At 35.2% G+C, this 17,187-nt stretch overlaps 2 protein-coding genes and 1 long non-coding RNA gene across 6 annotated transcripts; 1 reads left to right on the top strand and 2 right to left on the bottom strand.

Moving 5' to 3' along the window:
• Window positions 1–21: 21 nt before the first annotated feature.
• LOC105283516 (dual oxidase 2) lies at window positions 22–11,452 on the top strand. 2 transcript variants are annotated; one of them, XM_026971506.1, is made up of 26 exons: window positions 22–449; window positions 1,269–1,637; window positions 1,784–1,965; window positions 2,100–2,343; window positions 3,518–3,745; window positions 4,060–4,143; window positions 4,447–4,529; window positions 4,628–4,909; window positions 5,013–5,188; window positions 6,288–6,409; window positions 6,640–6,831; window positions 6,966–7,070; window positions 7,149–7,288; window positions 7,409–7,672; window positions 7,890–8,030; window positions 8,114–8,289; window positions 8,351–8,871; window positions 8,961–9,191; window positions 9,458–9,551; window positions 9,632–9,842; window positions 9,955–10,075; window positions 10,168–10,400; window positions 10,520–10,678; window positions 10,764–10,919; window positions 11,009–11,137; window positions 11,280–11,452. In XM_026971506.1, exons 1-26 carry the CDS (start codon window positions 314–316, stop codon window positions 11,406–11,408), a joined length of 4,908 nt encoding a protein of 1,635 aa, XP_026827307.1. In that variant the 5' UTR covers window positions 22–313; the 3' UTR covers window positions 11,409–11,452. The 2 variants fall into 2 exon arrangements, with proteins under 2 accessions (XP_026827307.1, XP_026827304.1); XM_026971503.1 differs by having other exon boundaries at window positions 1,254–1,637.
• Window positions 1,399–15,358, bottom strand: LOC113562353. Of its 3 annotated transcripts, none has more exons than XR_003406876.1 (4): window positions 14,451–15,358; window positions 12,083–14,155; window positions 10,987–11,114; window positions 1,399–1,538 (listed from the first exon to the last, which is right to left on the bottom strand). It is a non-coding gene; the product is annotated as an uncharacterized LOC113562353 (long non-coding RNA). The 3 variants fall into 3 exon arrangements; XR_003406874.1 differs by having other exon boundaries at window positions 1,450–1,576; XR_003406875.1 differs by having other exon boundaries at window positions 1,506–1,595.
• On the bottom strand, window positions 2,344–3,506 carry LOC105283479 (pyruvate dehydrogenase E1 component subunit beta, mitochondrial). The gene has a single exon (XM_011346263.2). The coding sequence runs from the start codon at window positions 3,464–3,466 to the stop codon at window positions 2,387–2,389; it is 1,080 nt and encodes a 359-aa protein (XP_011344565.1). The 5' UTR covers window positions 3,467–3,506; the 3' UTR covers window positions 2,344–2,386.
• Window positions 15,359–17,187: the final 1,829 nt, after the last annotated feature.

The raw sequence follows: 17,187 nt of genomic DNA, 5'->3' as shown, positions 1-17,187 counted from the left end.
TCGCGCGCGCGCATGTGTGTATGTGGTGTGTGCGCATACTTTGTGTAATATATTTTAAAATGTAAAGCTTGCAACCACATTTTGTTCTATTATCTAATAATAACTGTGATTCATATTTCTGGTGGTTTCCCGCAGCCCTTCTTATCATACGGAAAGGAAGTACTCGGGAATCAAACCGCTGATACAAATAATATTCTTTTTCAGTATGAGTTATCGTGGCATCATTAGCGAACGAAATTAGTGCTGAAAGAAATCATTTTTACGTGATACACAGTACACATATTTTCCACATGTAACAATTACGGAATTCAGGATGCATTTTACAGTAAATTTATTCATTATTCTAATTATTCCTTTATCGTTGATTGCTGCGCAAAATGCTACCGTTGGTACTACTACCGTTAGCACTACTACTGCAAAACCTCCATCCACGCCGGACTCAAATAAACGTACGTATTAAATAAATTTACATAAATATATAATTGACCGGGGGGTTGAGTTTACTGGAAAATCCGCGCCGATTTTTTTTTAAACTGTGTATTAAGAATTAATACAAAGTTTTACATTTAAATTTTGCTAAAAAACTTTACATGGATTTTCTGACAACGAGAAACATTATATTAAGAATTATATATAAATAAAAATACGTTTAAGAATTAATACAAAATTTTATGTTCGAAATAGTTGCTAAAAACTATTGGCAGAGATTTTCTGATTCAACGCAAAATATATTGTTTGTCATGCCACACACACGCACACATATTACATGTATTATAAACTTACATCTTATTGTATGTCTATGCACAGTAGCACTAGCGGATCCTGATGTCGATAATGGGGAGGGGGGGGGGTTTGACAAACTTATTTGGTTTAATATTTTTCTGGTATCATGCTTAGCTTTTACTTCAGGATCAATGACGAGGACGTGGTGACACTTCTGATCCTATTTTATTTTTGATAAATTTTTTCAAACCAATTCAGCAAAACTGATTTCTTTATTTAGAGGGGGGGGGGTTTAACCCGAAAACCACCCCCCAGGATCCGCCAGTGCACAATAGGTATCATAAATCTGTGATATATACGGCTGTAGTATTATCACCAATCGGATCTGAAGTCAACATTTATTTAATGAAATGTCTTTTAATAGTTATAGCTTAAGTTTAAAAAAAAAACACCGAATTAATTTGTACGCCTAATATATATTTAAATATAAATAAATAAGTAAATATATACATTTATGTGCATATATGTAGGTTTTTATTTCTTAGAATACAAGAAACCCGACAAAAAATCAACTGGCGGATTAGAAAGTGAGTTGTTCAACAAACGTTTAACAAATTGGTTATTTACTGGATGTTGGAATTCTCGTAAATTCGCTGATCCGGACAGATGCACAAAATATCGCACTGCGTCCGAGTATCCTGGTTATGACGGATGGAACAACAATGTTGCTAAGCCAGAACTCGGTGCAGTTGACACTCCGTTACTGAGAAGATCGCCGGCGGCTTACGAGGATGGAGTATATAAACCTTCGGGTTCTAAGAGACCAGAACCATTAGAGCTAAGTGAGAAGTTGCTGAAGGGAAAAATCGGATCTAAATCAAAAACAGGAAGAAACGCCTTACTTGTATTTTTCGGTATGTGAAAACGCAATTTATATTGTGTGTGTAGAATATTTATCTACATGAAACATGATCTACAAAAATATTTTAAATACGAATTAAATATACACATAAATTTTGCGCGTGCGCGCAATGCAATTAAAAAAAAAGTATATGTTTAGGTCAACAAGTAGTGGAGGAAATCTTAGATGCTCAAAGACCGGCGTGTCCACCTGAGTATATCAATATAGACATACCAGAAGGCCATCCATATAGAAGTAAACCAGGACACACAAAAATGCCTGTTTTACGCACACGATATGATCACCGAACGGGTCATTCGCCAAATAATCCTCGCCAACAGGTATAAAATATTCGCTTCTTCAATTTAAAATTTTAGTCTTATAAACTTATATATATATATATATATATAATAAATTTAGTCTTAACGCGAATCACTATTACCAGTTATTTATGAATTCTAAATATCAATTGTAGTTAAACGAGATTACACCGTACTTAGACGGTGGACTGATTTATGGTACGTCCAAGGCATGGTCAGACGTTTTAAGGACAAATGATAGCGGAATAGTACAACCTAACGGTCTGCTCGCATCATCGTACTTCGGCTTGTATCCCGATTACAACACCGTCAGATTACCAATGGCCAATCCACCACCACCCATCTACCACGAGCGATACGTTTCAAGGCATTACACCGAGAGCGTCACCAGATATTTTAGTAAGTTTCTTTATTTGCATGAACCGACAATAGAAGAAAGACGTTAGAATTTCGTGCCGCAGACACGTTTAGCAGAATCGACTATGTGGTGATCCTTCGGCGTACACTCGTACTCGATTTTTTCTGAATACGGCATCGGCACGTCAGCTCCGGCGCATCGAATCGCGGGCGCGTCCAGCTGATAGAAGACCGGATTCTCCATCACCGTCGCAACAATCTCAGATCCCACGCCGCATCTAGGCCATCCCAACTCTACGGTCATCAATCTGTGCGTTTTGCCGATCGACTTGAACACGGTATCCCAATCTAGGGGTCTGAGCGATCGTAGATTGATCACTTCCGCTTCAATCCCTTGTCCAGCTAATGCCTCGGCTGCTTGAAGCGTGTATACGTACGCCTGGCCATGTGTTACTAAAGTGATATGTTTACCAGACTTTTCCACTTTGGCCTTGCCTATAGGTATCTGATAGTCCTTGTCCATGGCTTGATCGGACACAGGAAACTCCAAGTTATAGAGCAGCTCGCTCTCCAGCATGATCACGGGATCGGGGTCGCGCACGGCCGCTTTTAGGCAGCCCCTGTAATCTTCACAGGTGGCGGGCGACACGACTTTTAGGCCAGGTGCACTCATGTACCACGCGGCGAAGCACTGCGAGTGCTGGGCGGCCAGGCCCTTAGCGTTGCCGTTCGGTCCTCGGAATAAAATGGGAACGGGGTATCGGCCGGCAGACATGTAGAGATTCTTCGCGGCGCCATTGATCATGCGATCGATAGCCTGCATGGCAAAGTTAAACGTCATGAATTCACATATTGGCCTCAGGCCTAGGAGAGCCGCTCCGATCGCTATGCCGCAGAAACCGGCTTCGGTGATCGGCGTGTCGATCAGCCGTTTGTCACCATATTTCTTCCAGAGGCCACGTGTCACTTTATAAGCGCCATCGAATTCCGCAACTTCCTCGCCTATTATGAACACCTTCTCGTCTCGAGCTAGTTCCTCGTCAAGAGCCAAATTTAATGCGTCCCGCACAGTCATCGTTGTGGCCGATCGGCGAGACACTTTGGGGAAAATGTGGTGTGCCGCTCGCAACATTATTTCGCTTCCTGGCGCGCGAAGAAATCGCATCTTCAACAAGTCACTGTTCAGTTTTTAATATGCGACGTTGAAATGTTTCAGAATTGGGGAATCCACGAGGGAATGAAAATCCTTTTTTGCTGACTTTCGGTATAGTGTGGTTCAAGTGGCACAATGTCATAGCACTTAATATTAAGCGTAACAATCCGAATTGGACAAGCGACAAAATTTACAACGAGGCCCGTAAGTGGGTAATAGCAACTCAGCAGCACATCGTCGTCAACGAATGGCTACCCTCGTGGTTGGGATCCAATCTTTCTGCGTACAATGGTAAGAATGCGCGCCGATTAGAGCATGTTAGGTGCCAACAGAATTTTGGATGTCAGAATAAAATCTTTTACAGTACAATTATAAAATACTATTATATGATATAATTGAATTTAATTATGTTATATGCATAATATATTATATGCATATATTTATTTCACTAGAAGGGAGGAAGATATCACTACGGAACTTGTCCTCTACATTTTACATTCTACATATGTTAACGTATAATAAATTACACAATACGCGATATAACAAATATCCTTTAAATTACTTGCAAGTTGCGTGAATATTCTTATTATATTCTTTCTTTAAAGGTTACAATCCCAATATCGATCCGCAAATAGATCAGTTTTTCCAATCGGCTGCTTTTCGCTTTGGACACACTTTAGTCCCACCAGGTAAGCAAGTTTTCAGTAATGTAACATTAAAGGAATTTTATTATCATATAAGAAATCTAGATTAATATCGAGGAAAATCAGCTATATAAATGACATTGATTTGCACATTGTGGTCTATTTGCTTTTGTTCATATGTCTTCTTTTTGCTAAATTATAAGGTGACACAAAAAAATTTGATTTATACTTTTGTTGATTAAAGATTATAGCATATAAAGGTATTTGTGATAACACATGTATAATAGCATATATAATAATCGACTAACATATATATAATAACATAATTATAACAATGAAAAATGTTAGGTGTATACTTACGCGATCACGGGAGAAACAACTGTTCTTTGGAATATCCAATCAGAACGTGCAATAATTATTGGATGCCGGAGGTATTTTAAAATATAATTACGTGCATTTTAAGCTTAAAATTTTTCGATAAAAGGATTTATAAGAAAACAAAGAATATATACAATAAATTTTTATCTAGAATTCTCTCCATGCTAATTTGAAAAAGATAGACGATACCATCAGCATCGAAAAATTATTAATGGGAATGGCTATCCAATTATGCGAAGAAGAAGATCATAAGATCGTTGAGGATCTCCGGGGCAGTTTATTCGGTCCACTAGAATTTTCCAGGAGAGACTTAATGGCACTCAATATTCAAAGAGCACGTGATCATGGAGTGCCCGATTATAACAGCGCTCGTCTCGCATATGGTTTGCCCAAAGTTAAAAATATATCTTTTTTTAATCACGTGGACATAGAGGTATGTCATAAAAAAGCCTTTAAGTATAATAAGCATATGAACGGCTAAATGAAAAACAGAGAAGACTATAACAAATGTGTCATTTTTTTGTTTATTATTCAAGATTCTACAGGAATTTCTCAGACTGTATAATAATTCGTTCGACGATGTAGATATCTGGATAGGAGGAATATTGGAAACCATCGATGGACCTGGACAATTATTCCGAACGATCATTAGTGATCAATTTCAGCGAATACGCGACGGTGACAGATTTTGGTACAAGAATTTGAATAATGGGTATGGGTATTTATACATCGCTGCTGTATTATGTACACATTTTATCATATACTTATACAGGGTGAGGCACCTAAAACGGGCCACCTGAATATCTCGGCTGTTATTGGTGATAGAAAAAAATGTGTCAGACTAAACTTGCATGGTTTCGAGGGACACATAATTTGTTCTAAATAGTTTTTTATTAGGTGGACGCGTAGAGGTCATATGAAGGTCAACTTCGTTTTTTTAAATGGTATGATGTTTTTTTACGTACCATCTAGTAGAGCGTTTAAAGATGCGCACATTGATCTACGGGTCAAAATCATTCAAGATCACTGAAGGCTAAAATTTCTAAGTGCTAGAACTTTTTCATTTCTGAGTTTACGGTATTTTCAATAGCAGAGAACTCTAGGCAATATAAGAAATAATGATATGAACAACTCAGAACTTCTCGGAAAAGAAAAAATTTCTAACGGCTAGAACTGTTTCATTTCTGAATTTGCGGTATTTTTAATAGCAGAGAACTCTAGGCAATATAAAAAATAATGATATCATCAACTCAGAACTTCTCGGAAAAGAAAAAATTTCTAACGGCTAGAACTTTTTCATTTCTGCATTTACGGTATTTTCAATAGCAGAGAACTCTAGGCAATATAAAAAATAATGATAACAACAACTCAGAACTTCGCGGAAAAAGAAAAAATTTCTAAGCGATAGAACTTTTTCATTTCTGAGTTTACAGTATTTGTAATAGCAGAGAACTCTAGGCAATATAAAGTAAATTATTTTCCCTTGCAGTTTCCCTTCAGTGACCTTGAATGATTTTGACCCGTAGATCAATGTGCGCATCTTCAAACGCTCTACTAGATGATAGATACATAAAAAAAACATCATACCATTTAAAAAAACGAAGTTGACCTTCATATGACCTCTACGCGTCCACCTAATAAAAAACTATTTAGAACAAATTATGTGTCCCTCGAAACCATGCAAGTTTGGTCTGACACATTGTTTTTTATCACTAATAACAGCCGAGATATTCACGTGGCCTGTTTTAGGTGCCTCACCCTGTATAATTCACATATAAATGACATTTAAGTGACATAATTTGTGTTTACAGACTTTTTAGTGAAGAAGAAACTCAAAGAATAGAAGAGCTGTCATTTTATGACATACTAATGAGTGTTACTGGAATGGATTGGAATGATATCCCAAAGAATCCTTTTAGAGTTCCTGTGGCAGGTAAAGGAAAAAATATATTTAGAAATGTAAATCTGTCTAATTGTAAGCATAAATAGAACACATCGGATATCGGATTTTTAGCAACAAAAAATATAATAATAAACTATTATATAATGTGATTGAATTAAATGAATTATATCGTTAATTACATGCGTATCACATTAATATTTTTGGTAGTCACTGTTAACTTCACAATATTCAAAGTATTAAATGTATTTGTATTCTTTCAGAGGACGATATACATCCTAGCTGCAATAAAATTCTTGTAAAAGGCCGATGTAATGGAAAGCCTTGCTATCATGCCGCCCAGATAGACAAAGACAAAATCGAGAAATGTACAGAACCTGGAACTTACGATTTTTTCTCTAACAGCAGTGTATCTTTCATTTTTACTTTCCTAGGTGTATCAGCGTTTTTCTGCGGTAAAGAGATTTTTGTCTATTATTACTTTTATTACTACTTTTTTGCTATTATTACTATATGTATAACTTTCACTAACGAAGACCTCATGTAACATTATTAACATATATAATTTTTAACATTAATTATTACACAGGTTTTATTACGCTGATCTTTTTTAAGATACAACTCCAAGATAAAAAAACAATGAAAGATAATATTAGAAACATAGACCATAGCGATACAGATGTAATACATGTTGGTAAGTATTAACACATCATGTATAATCTTATACATATTTAATGACATACAGTTATTAATGATTAGTATATTTAAATAGCTAGCGAATGGCAGGAGCCAAAAGCTTCACTGAGACGTATATTATTAGTGCCAAATACCAGAAAAATGCAGTTAGAAATAAAAAATGAACTAGGATACTTAATACGCGCAGTCGATTTTCCGTCAAATAGTAACATCATGGTATACTTATCTTGTCGTACTTTTTATTATGATATGATTATATATCATCATCATCATCATTATATTAGTGTCGATTATTAACAGATATTTAATAAAATGTATTTTTATATTTTCCTATAGATTTATTGCGCATCAGATAAACATTATATGCTGATTCGTGTGCATCACAGTTACGATTTAGTATTGAAGTTCGATTCAGATTTCTTGAGAAGCACATTCATAAATGCATTCGAGAGATTTATATCAGAGATTTCAACCTCCAGAAATGCATGCTCGATACAAATGATGACGAACATTACATGTACGGCATTACTCAAACAAGCAATAACCAAAAAGCATCGCCAAAAGAAATTAGAAATGTTCTTCCGCGTTGTATTTGCGCAGGTATATTTGCTTCTCTTTTTTCTAAAAAATGCTATACTCGTATAATAACAGATTATTTTAAATTAAATACAATTTTGTTGCTTTTATAAATATAAATTGTATAATTTTCCAAGTATTAAGCTCGTGATTAAGAGACTCTGTATATAAACTTATGTACACATGCGTGTGCGCGCACACAATTTCTAAAATCTGTTAAAACACAACACATTTTCTCCAGGCATTTCATATTGCACATACTGAAGACGAGATCTTACAAATAGATTCAACAGTTGCGAAAGAAGTAATTTACACTGAGTTGACCATTATAGAATTTGCAGAAGCTTTAAGTATGAGACCGGATGCTGAATTTGTAAAAAAGGTTACGAGATTTTTTTGTTAAATTTGTCAATAATGAAAATATACGGTATCAAATGTTCGTTTGTAAAAGAATAGAATTTGCAGATATTTAATCTAGTGGACAAGGACAGAAATGGCTTTATATCATTTCGGGAGTTCGTTGACATGTTGGTAATATTTTTGAAAGGTTCTGCCGAAGAGAAAATGAAATTAATGTTCGATATGTATGATATTAACGGGATAGGAAGACTTAAAAGAGGAGACTTTTCAAATATGTTAAGGTACGATTTAAAATAAAGTAATTGCAAACGGTAAGCTTGAAAAATGTACATCAACTTGCAGATCATTCATGGAAACAAGTAATGCCGACGTAACGGACGACGAATTGGAAACTTTGGTGCAATCCATGATGACCCACGCTGACTTGGCAAACAAAGAAACTATAAATTTTCAAGAGTTCCAGCAGATACTCAGCGATTTTAATGATAAATTCAATTATGCGGAATTAGAGTTTAGCGTGCCTAGAGATGGAAAGGGCAGTAGAAAACTTCACGCGGGTGTTAAAACGCTTAGATCAACGTTTATCGGCGAGGTGCAAAAAACCGTGGAAAGCTTGTACGCTGATCCAAGCGAATTACAATCCAGGATCGAGGGCAAAGTTGATAACGAGCAGGATACAAAAGAAGGAAGGAGCAACAGTGAGATTATCGACAAGAACAAGACGATCGTCGAAGAAATGAAGAACAATTTGGATGATTATTGGTATCCTATAATGAAATATCTCGCCAACAAACAGTTGCAAATATTCTGGTTATGTCTGTACACTTTATTCCTACTTGGAATTTTCGCGGAACGAGTTTATTGTTAGTATTCCAGATACTTTATAATGACACAATTCTTTAATCTTTTGGATTCTACCGGTAGCTGAGAGATAAATAATCTTCTTTTACAGATTACTCTATACAACGAGAACACAGTGGTTTGAGACGGATACTGGGCTACGGCCTGACTATAACAAGAGGTTCAGCTTCAGCTATGATGTTCGCCTATTCCACACTTTTACTTACAATGTGCCACAATACAATTACTATTCTAAGAACTACGATTTTACAATTCTACATTCCTTTCGATTCGGCGATTGAAATGCACAAATATATCGCTTGCTGGGCACTGATCTTTACTGGTGAGCATATGCGCGATACTTTCAGTGTGAATGGTAAATTATGATAATATGAAACAAATTATATTTAATATTAGAGCAAATTTAATGTTAATTATATAATTAAATAATTATCTGAAATAGTAAAATAAATACATCAAGACATACGGGACAATATTTTTACTTAAAATGATTATTGGGTTCTAAAATATTGACCTTTTATTGTCCTTCCCTCTTAGGACACCTTGACAGCATACATTAATATGATTTAAAAATTTTTAAATTTTTAGTGTTACATATAATTGGACATGGCTTTAACTTTTATCACATATCCACGCAAACTGCCGACGATTTGACATGTTTGTTTCGCAATTACTTCCACGCGTAAGTTTCCTAATACTTTGCAAAACATCATTTACATGTTTCTGCATAATATATATAATTAATTATATTGACACTTTCAGGACGCATGAACTGCCCAAATTTCATTATTGGTGTTGGAGTACGATGACAGGTTTCACGGGAGTACTTTTAACCATTGTGACTGGATTAATATTTATGTGTTCACTGTCGATAGTGCGCAAATCATTTTACAATTGGTTCTCTTTCGTACACTCCTTATATCCATTTTTTTACATACTCATGGTTTTACACGGCAGCGGAAGATTAGTACAAGTAATTGATCAGTTTTTATTAAAACTTAATTAATCTTTATGATGAAGTTGACTGCATTATAAGAACGATTTTATAAATTATTGTATAATTGAAAATTGATCAAACGTAACAGGAACCATATTTCCATTATTTCTTTTTGGGACCAGCTGTTCTATTTATTCTCGATAAAGTCGTAACTGTCACTAGGACAACAATCGAAATACCTATACTCAAAGCTGAAATTCTACCATCAGGTACTTTAGTTTTAATATAGTATAATATTTTGTTGCATTATTATAATTACATAAATACTAAGTATTACATAATGTGTACATATATATTTCAGGTGTAACATGCATCACATTTCCCAAGCCTCTAAATTTTCAATATAAATCTGGTCAGTGGATAAGAATAGCATGTCCAGCGTTACAAACAAATGAATATCATCCGTTTACTTTATCGTCTGCGCCGCACGAAACGAGCTTAAGTATACATGTACGAGCAGTTGGACCATGGACTACAAATATTAGAGAGAAATTAGAATCGTGCACAATGTCTAATACAAAAAATTTTCCAGTGGTAAATATATATTTATATTACATCCAAAATTTATTAATATATAAAATAACCGTTAATAATATGTAAATAAATATGTAAAATAATATAAAATAAAAAATTTTATGTTATTCCCTTATTAGATTCATATAGATGGTCCATTTGGAGAAGGCCACCAAGACTGGGATAAATATGAAGTAGCGATCATGGTGGGTGGTGGCATAGGCGTCACCCCCTTCGCATCGATACTTAAAGACATTGTTTTTAAATCAAACTGCAAGTTAAACTTTGGTTGCAAAAAAGTAATAACACGATTAGTAACAATATAAAAAGCTAATGATAAAAGTGTATCGTAAGCAACAAAATATTATACTATACTACTTGCAGGTATACTTCCTTTGGGTTACGAGAACACAGAAACAATTTGAATGGATGGTCGATATACTCAGAGAACTCGAAAAAGCAGATGTCAATAACACAGTGTCGATTCATATTTGTATTACTCAGTTTTATCAGAAATTTGACTTACGCACGATACTCTTGGTAAGATATCGAAAAATACAATGTATTAATAAATCTTAACACTAATCTAGTACAATATTTTACTTACGAACTGCAAATATTATCTTCAGTACATCTGCGAACGCCACTTTCAAAAGATTTCAAACAAGTCTTTGTTCACTGGTTTGCAAGCAGTTACGCATTTCGGGCGGCCAAAATTCTCTGAGTTCTTCTTGTCTATACAAAAATTACATCCTACTGTAAGTATTTATTCCATGAATTACATGTACATAATATAAATTTTCCATGTATCTTTTAATCTATATTATACTATATTTTAAAATCTTTACAAATGTAATGTATGCAATCTTATATATATATATATATATATATATATTTCAGATAAATAAGATTGGTGTTTTTAGTTGTGGTACACCAGCTATGACGCAAGCAGTAGATGCAGCTTGTAAAGCAATTAATTTAAAAGAAAGCAACAATACATTGTTTCAACATCATTATAAAAGCTTCTAAGTTTATGAATATCTAATATAAAATTATAGCGCAAATCTAAGCATGACACACACACACACACACACACACAACACATACACACAAAGCATGCTTACACAAATTATAATTTTAACAAATCTTTTCTTTACTTACATTATTTAAAGAAAGCATTATCTTTTAAATAAATGGAACACAAAAAATACACTACTCGCTAATATTACAGTAGTGACGCCGCCCCTCCCCACCCACGCGTTTTCTGTAAAATCATTTGTACAATTCCACATGGGTGGAATTGACTTTCCACGTTAAGGGTCCATCCCACACATCCCCCTGCACACGTATACACTTTATATTATATTGAAATGTATGATTATACGTGAATTATAGATTTTCAGTACTAATTACAGCAGGACAATCTATAATTTCAAATTTCGCGCATTCTACTACGACGCGTGCACGGCGCATGCTTAGATCACAATATCTCGTCGATATGACAGGTTTTCTGAACATCGATCAATTTTAACGATTAATATTTCATTTTCCAAGGTAGAGCGATGACTTCAATTTTTATTTTCGGTCTCTGCGCGTTAAATTACACAATACCGGCGTGTTTCAGTCGAATCGGAGGTGAGGATCCTGTATGATTACTCAATAATTACATAATTTACATGAAAACAAAAGGCCGTAATACTTACATAATAAATATTACGTAGACTGTACGTAAATTATTCACGTAGACGTAAACTTCACAGCTACGGGCGCTACGGCACAACACCCTCCATAAACTTGGTTTATGGTTTTTTTGTCAGTAAATAATTTGTTACATTACTCGTTAGGTTATATCACTCACATTACTCGACGTCCTCGGCAAGTCGACACTCAACTCAAGCGTACTTGTTTCTCTCGTTGTAGACACGATGGCGCCATGTTCACTCATTTGTCTGATGCGGGATGCAAGCACGGACGGCTGTGCCGATGCCGAACCTCCTTTCCAGTAAACAATATGGCCGATGCAGCGCATTGCGTGGGTTATGTCGTCCTCGCCGAGTGCCATCGTCCGTTGTGCGAGCGGAATTAACCGTTCACGGTAAGTGCGCACCCTTGTGATAACGTGCTTATCGAGCATACACACACAGTCACACGTACACACACACACGAGATATCGAAAATCCACAGCTGACGTCTGCGCGCGCGCGCGAGCAGTCGCCGACAGCAGTCGCGTTTGGTTTCACTCCGAAAAGAGGAAAAGAAAAATTAAAAGAAATAACCATCCAAGACGGTTTAAAGTGATTGTTTTCTCTTGTATGTGTTATGCCGTCTTCATTGATGTATCATTATTAACATGACGTTAGTAGATATCTGTCCAGATATCGATGTATGCTCACGTTCGATGACGGGCAGCGCGCGTTGCCCGTTGCAAAACATCTCGACAAGCGTGAGCGTGGATAAAAGCGACGTAACGCATTTGCTTTCTACGAATTCAACAGCAACTGTGTTGCTCTATGTATCAGTCACATGTGCTCGGCTGGTCCGTTCCTCGTATTTAGTTTCGTGACCTGCTCCCCTAACGAACTTGGCAAACAAATCTTTTTCCATGCCGGTGGCGACGGCGCGGCGAATGAGATGCGACGCAACGTGGCCGCTAAAGCAACAGGTTTTTTCGCGATATGATAAAACCCTCTTTTTCACTAAAACTACAGCGACTTCTATCGATCGCTGACGTCCATGTCAGCGAAATTATTTTTATTTATTTTTCCTTTCTATGATTATTGATTTGGCATATATCATAATTAAAAGAGCTATATTTGCAGTATTTGCGCATAACTAAATTAACACGAAACGTTTTTATAAAAGAAATAAGAATTCTATTTCTATAATGTAAAAAAACATAATCCGGGTCGGCTATAAGATAAAGAAATTGCGATAATATAATAATTCAGAATTCTTTAATATGTTATAGTTTAATATATTATAACTCAAGATTGCATAATATTATAGTTGTTTGTAGTGCTTTTACTTTGGCACGCATGCTGCAAAAGTAAAAAGCAAATGTGAGATTTTATGAAGAACATGTAGAAATACATACTACGCAAAAGTTTAACGCAAAACGCATTCTGATCTCAAACTTCGCGCCGTCATCGTCTGTACGCACATGCGTTTTCGCGTACGAGTCATTTTTCTCGCGAACGTTAAAAGGTCACGAAATAGAGGGTTGCAATAAGATAACAACAATGAGAATCGAGATTTATAAAAGTACGTAAACTAGGGAAAATGAGTAAATTCACAAAGATCTTATTTAAAAAAATCATGAATTTTACGAATTTTGAAGTTATTTAAAGCTCATTTAATGCGATGTTTAATTCACGTGAATTTAAAACTAAAGATTTTATTCAATTACCATAAATTGCATGAGCACAATTATATAAGTATGATCAATTTTTTGTCAACATAGAGATATTAAAAATTCAATGTGCTTTGTTTGTATTACGTAATACGGAAAAAATATATCATTGTATAAATAATCTTCAAAATCAATCAATTTTTTTCATTCATAATTTCTAAATTTTTTATATCACGAGTGGATTTCTTTTGGGAAAAGTTGCGTTACGTTCTTCATGTTACTAACCGTCTCTATCGTTTATTCGCGAATGACGCAAGTCGACACATCGCTACTTCTTGTTGTGCTCATCTGCTAGCTAGTTAATACTCGGGCCACTGCTAAAGATCACCATTGATTGGTGTCTGAAAAGCGAGCGTCGCGCTAACACCTGTTAACAAAAACAAATTGATAAGTCGCGAACAGTAGATTCGCGTGTACATCCGATTATCGCCGATGCCAGTCTCTCACATACGATGCTTAGAGATTTATAGAATTTCAACAAAGCTTATTGTGTATAAATTAATGTCTTTAAAAAAATTATCTTTTCGAAAAGAGAGCCAAATGCACACGTTACAAGTGATTAAAATCTGTGGTTTTTTCTTCCTTTTATGAAATACAAAATTTATGTATGCAAAAAATGAGAAAAAAAAGTTATGCTCGCTATAAAATTGAATTTTTTAAACCTTTTGCGAACGATGAATTCATATATGTGTTTAACATAAACTATTGGCGTAACTGATTCTCGCTCGTGGCTAGAAGCTCGTCCGTACCAACGTATGCGTTCGTTAGCCAGAAGCTCATCCGTACGAGCTTCTTGCTCGTGGCCAGAAGCTCGTCCGTACGAGCTTCTCGCTCGTGGCCAGAAGCTCGTCCGTATCAGCTTCTCGCTCGTTCCATATGCTCGTCCGTTCCAGCTTTCCGCTCGTTCCATCCGCGAGTTCCGAAGTGTTCCGAATCTCTCACAACTAAAAAATTTACGCCTGATTTTCTCATTATTCTGACGATGATTCGTGGAATGATATATGTTTTCGTAAATTTTGGACATTTCTACATAATAATACAACAATTAGAAACTCTGGCTACAAGCCATTCTCCTTTTTGAGATTTTGTCCGCTCAGACGGCGCTTTAGTCCCACTGTCGTACCACCCACGGTGTGTCGTAGTGAACATCGCACAATCTCAGACTCGTATCACGTGCGTTTTTATTAAATCGAAGATACGTCTCATACTTGTGCAAATCCGTCGTGCAATCTGTCACATTGCTCACTTCATACACGGTGACACAGCACGTATCTCTACTCTCACAAATTGTCGACCGCGTCTTCGCCATGAGTGATGACAAGGCGTTCCTTTGTTGTCGCCAGGTGAATAATCGCAGCGCAAATAGCGATAACTGACTCGAGAAATACGATTGCGACCATCATTTATAAACAGTCTTTGATCTGTTTTTCGATGCTCAATATGCTGGAACACTTGTACAGATGTTAGTGTATAGGTATAAATCAGTACAACTGTACATGTATGTAATATTTGCATAAATATTAAGTATATACGGAAATAAGTAATTTTATTTTTCTAATTTTTTTTAAAGTTATTGAATTTATTATTTATATTATTTATCAAAACATACGGAAATTAATTATGAAAATTTAATTATGAAAGTAATTTTTTTCTACCATTTTTCTCAGCATCTTCTTCCTGTTAGACAAATTATAGTTACAAGTTCAATGGAGGGATTGGTTTTTACTTACGGATGAAGGTGATAAGCCATTTTCATATGTTTACATTTCTTAAAACAAGAGCACCGAATTAATTGGCATATCTATATAATAATTTATATTACTATCTGCAAAAATTCTATTTTTTTAAATGAATGATAATTCTACTATTTATGGTTTAATGAATTCGTATAATACGCACACGCGCTTTATTTTATATTACTAAATAAAACTTGGAAGGGTGAAATAACCGCGAATTTCGATTATTGCCGTGTCATCAAAAGAATATTCGCTTGCGGTTATTACGTCCGACATTCGCACGGCCTTAGTTCGCACACACATCGATTCCCTCCTTTACCCCCTTCTCTTCCTGAATAATGGATGCATTTCCACTACTCGCGTGCTTATAGGGGCGCAATTCGCGAAACACCACCGCTGTCGTTTTCGCACGGTCTGTCAACGGATACCTCACGACAAAATCGTGCGCATGTTACATGGCGCATGCACGCTCCGTGTAACACGTCGTGACATTTGTCCATCGCTCTAATAACGTTATTACATAATACTATTCGGGTTTTTCATTACATGTTTAATAAATAAGATTACCATTATACACAAGGTCGTTAATGTGCTCGCAATAAAATCAATATTTTTCAGCGCGAAGTTTTTTTAAAGACTTTCAAGTAAAGTGAACAGTGACATTAAGAGTGTCTTCTTTATTTAACATTATCGATCTTTCATTACGTTTTTTCCTGAACTTTCATTTCTTGTGTTGATCATTCCATATATTAGTTGTAACGTATTTGTTCCGTTTTTTTAGTATTTTCAAATATATTATTATTTTAAATATATATGTGTATTCTTGTTTTAAATACATTATATTTAAAAAATGGAACGAATATATATTACAATATTACTAATATTATCTTTTTTTAGTTTAAATCTTGGTTTAAATATTTATGAATTTTGATGAAAACAATATTGCGATTGTTTATAGTAGTTCTGCAACATTTCGAAGAATAATCCGGTCTCGAAAACTATTTCATTACATTCTTCGAATGATCAATCGAATGATAAATCGAGAGTCGATATCATCAAGATTTGTACAGGAGAACGAGAACGTTACATCTTTCCTATCAGAATTGAGAAAGTCACGATTGCGATTTGCCACGTAACTTAAAATACGCGTCACGCCGTTTATGTTCTTGGGAAACAAAATTACGTTTATCTGATTTATATCTGTCACCAAAATTGATTTATGAATTCATTGGGTATGCTTGAATCCCGGAAAGTGCTCGAATATTCACCGTATTCGTGAGAATCGCCAAATGCGAGTCAAATTCTTTTAGCCTGAATAAAATAGTAGATAATAATAGTTTATTATTGTATCATAGAACTGAATTCTTTAGCAATTTTTAATGTCGTAATATCTCAATTATAATTCTGTTTCAATGATTATTTTCAACACACATTGATTGAACATCATTCTTCTTCGTTGTATATTCTTTTTGATTTGCACTTGTTTAATAGAATATGGATTATTAAAACTTTTATATATATATATATATATAATTTAATACTATGAAAATTCGAAATGCGTTACGCCACGTACACTTTCACATTTTGGTGAAAGGAACGACAAAACATCGTATTAAGCATGCAATCGTTCGTAGTGACGTAGTTCAATCACTTTCTCGTGTCT

Source organism: Ooceraea biroi, chromosome 1 (assembly GCF_003672135.1).
Source record: "Ooceraea biroi isolate clonal line C1 chromosome 1, Obir_v5.4, whole genome shotgun sequence".
NCBI lineage: Eukaryota > Metazoa > Arthropoda > Insecta > Hymenoptera > Formicidae > Ooceraea > Ooceraea biroi.
The sequence above is the reverse complement of the archived record's forward strand: the minus strand, read 5'-3'. Positions and strand labels throughout refer to the sequence as shown.

Bases quoted from the DNA above. Each gene is read 5' to 3' on its own strand.
- LOC105283516 (XM_026971503.1), top strand. From the start codon at position 314: ATGCATTTTACAGTAAATTTATTCATTATTCTAATTATTCCTTTATCG. The intron at 4,530-4,627 runs GTATTTTAAAAT...ATTTTTATCTAG, and splicing joins ATAATTATTGGATGCCGGAG to AATTCTCTCCATGCTAATTT. The intron at 10,679-10,763 runs GTAATAACACGA...TACTACTTGCAG, and splicing joins TAAACTTTGGTTGCAAAAAA to GTATACTTCCTTTGGGTTAC.
- LOC105283479 (XM_011346263.2), bottom strand. From the start codon at position 3,466: ATGCGATTTCTTCGCGCGCCAGGAAGCGAAATAATGTTGCGAGCGGCA.